This window comes from Chiloscyllium plagiosum, chromosome 2, assembly GCF_004010195.1.
Source record: "Chiloscyllium plagiosum isolate BGI_BamShark_2017 chromosome 2, ASM401019v2, whole genome shotgun sequence".
In the NCBI taxonomy this organism is placed as follows: domain Eukaryota; kingdom Metazoa; phylum Chordata; class Chondrichthyes; order Orectolobiformes; family Hemiscylliidae; genus Chiloscyllium; species Chiloscyllium plagiosum.
Window position 1 is genome coordinate 70,399,355 of NC_057711.1, and position 2,173 is coordinate 70,401,527.

The window sequence follows — 2,173 nt, forward strand, 5'->3', positions numbered from 1 at the left end:
ACTGGATCACCCAGAGGTCACAGTCAGATTGGATCACCCAGCAGGACCACAGCGCAGTCAGACTGGATCACCCAGAGGTCACAGTCAGATTGGATCACCCAGCAGGACCACAGCGCAGTCAGACTGGATCACCCAGAGGTCACAGTCAGATTGGATCACCCAGCAGGACCACAGCGCAGTCAGACTGGATCACCCAGAGGTCACAGTCAGATTGGATCACCCAGCAGGACCACAGCGCAGTCAGACTGGATCACCCAGAGGTCACAGTCAGACTGGATCACCCAGCAGGACCACAGCACAGTCAGGCTGGATCACCCAGAGGTCACAGTCAGGCTGGATCACCCAGAGGTCACAGTCAGGCTGGATCACCCAGAGGTCACAGTCAGGCTGGATCACCCAGAGGTCACAGTCAGGCTGGATCACCCAGAGGTCACAGTCAGGCTGGATCACCCAGAGGTCACAGTCAGGCTGGATCACCCAGAGGTCACAGTCAGGCTGGATCACCCAGAGGTCACAGTCAGGCTGGATCACCCAGAGGTCACAGTCAGGCTGGATCACCCAGAGGTCACAGTCAGGCTGGATCACCCAGAGGTCACAGTCAGGCTGGATCACCCAGAGGTCACAGTCAGGCTGGATCACCCAGAGGTCACAGTCAGGCTGGATCACCCAGAGGTCACAGTCAGGCTGGATCACCCAGAGGTCACAGTCAGGCTGGATCACCCAGAGGTCACAGTCAGGCTGGATCACCCAGAGGTCACAGTCAGGCTGGATCACCCAGAGGTCACAGTCAGGCTGGATCACCCAGAGGTCACAGTCAGACTGGATCACCCAGCAGGACCACAGCACAGTCACACTGGATCACCCAGAGGTCACAGTCAGATTGGATCACCCAGCAGGACCACAGCGCAGTCAGACTGGATCACCCAGAGGTCACAGTCAGACTGGATCACACAGCCGGAGCACAGCACAGTCAGACTGGATCACCCAGCTGGACCACAGCACAGTCAGACTGGATCACACAGAAGTCACAGTCAGACTGGATCACCCAGCCGGACCACAGCACAGTCAAGCTGGATCACCCAGCCGGACCACAGCACAGTCAGGCTGGATCACCCAGAGGTCACAGTCAGACTGGATCACCCAGCTGGACCACAGCACAGTCAGGCTGGATCACCCAGTGGTCACAGTCAGACTGGATCACCCAGCTGGACCACAGCACAGTCAGACTGGATCACCCAGAGGTCACAGTCAGACTGGATCACCCAGAGGCCACCGTCAGACTGGATCACCCAGAGAGAGTGAGGTCTGCAGATTCTGGAGAATCAGAGTGGTGAGACTGCGTCACTGAGAGGTCACAGTGACATGGATCACCAAGAGATTGCAGTGAGACCGGATGACTGAAAGATCACAGTAAGACTGTATAACGGAGAGGTCACATTGAGACTGCATCATAAAGAGATAATGATGAAACTGTATCACCCAGATATCTCAGTAAGACTGTGTCATCAAGACGTCACAATGAGACTGTATCATCAAATAGTCATCGTGAGACTGCATCACTAAGAGGACATGGCGAGACTGTATCACCAAGAGCTCACAATATGACTGTATATCACTGAGAACTTGTGGTGAGACTGTATCACCAAGAGATCACATTAAGACTGTATCACCAATAGGTCACAGTGAGACTGTATCACTGAGAGATCACAGTATAACTGTGTCATCAAGAGGTCGCAGTGAGACTGTATCATCAAGTGATCATGGTGAAACTGCATCACTGAGAGGTCATAGCAAGACTGTATCACTGAGAGATCACAATAAGACTTTACCACTGAGAGGTCATGGTGAGACTGTATCACTAAGAGATCACATTAAAACTGTATCATTAATAGGTCACGGTGAGACTGTATCACTGAGCGATAACAGTAAGATTGTGTCATCAAGCGGTCACAGTGAAACTGAATCATCAAGAGGTCATGGTGAGACTGTATCAATGAGAGATCACAATAAAACTGTATCACTGAGAAGTCATGGTGAGACTGTATCACCGAGAAGTCATGGTGAGACTGTATCACCGAGAGATCACAATAAGACTTTATTATCAACAGGTCACAGTGAGACAGTATCACTGAAAGATCACAGTTAGAGTCTATCATCAAGAGGTCATGGTGAG

The 2,173-nt window shown here is 51.9% G+C and overlaps 1 protein-coding gene across 1 annotated transcript in view; it reads left to right on the top strand.

Moving 5' to 3' along the window:
• LOC122557332 (filaggrin-2-like) overlaps positions 1–1,941 on the top strand; it is a 4,649-nt gene extending 2,708 nt beyond the window's left edge. Inside the window, exons 2-3 of the mRNA XM_043704933.1 lie at positions 15–321; positions 808–1,941. Of these exons, the coding sequence (XP_043560868.1) occupies positions 15–321; positions 808–1,348 (848 nt within the window). The 3' untranslated portion in view covers positions 1,349–1,941. The remainder of the gene's footprint in view (positions 1–14; positions 322–807) is intronic.
• Positions 1,942–2,173: the final 232 nt, after the last annotated feature.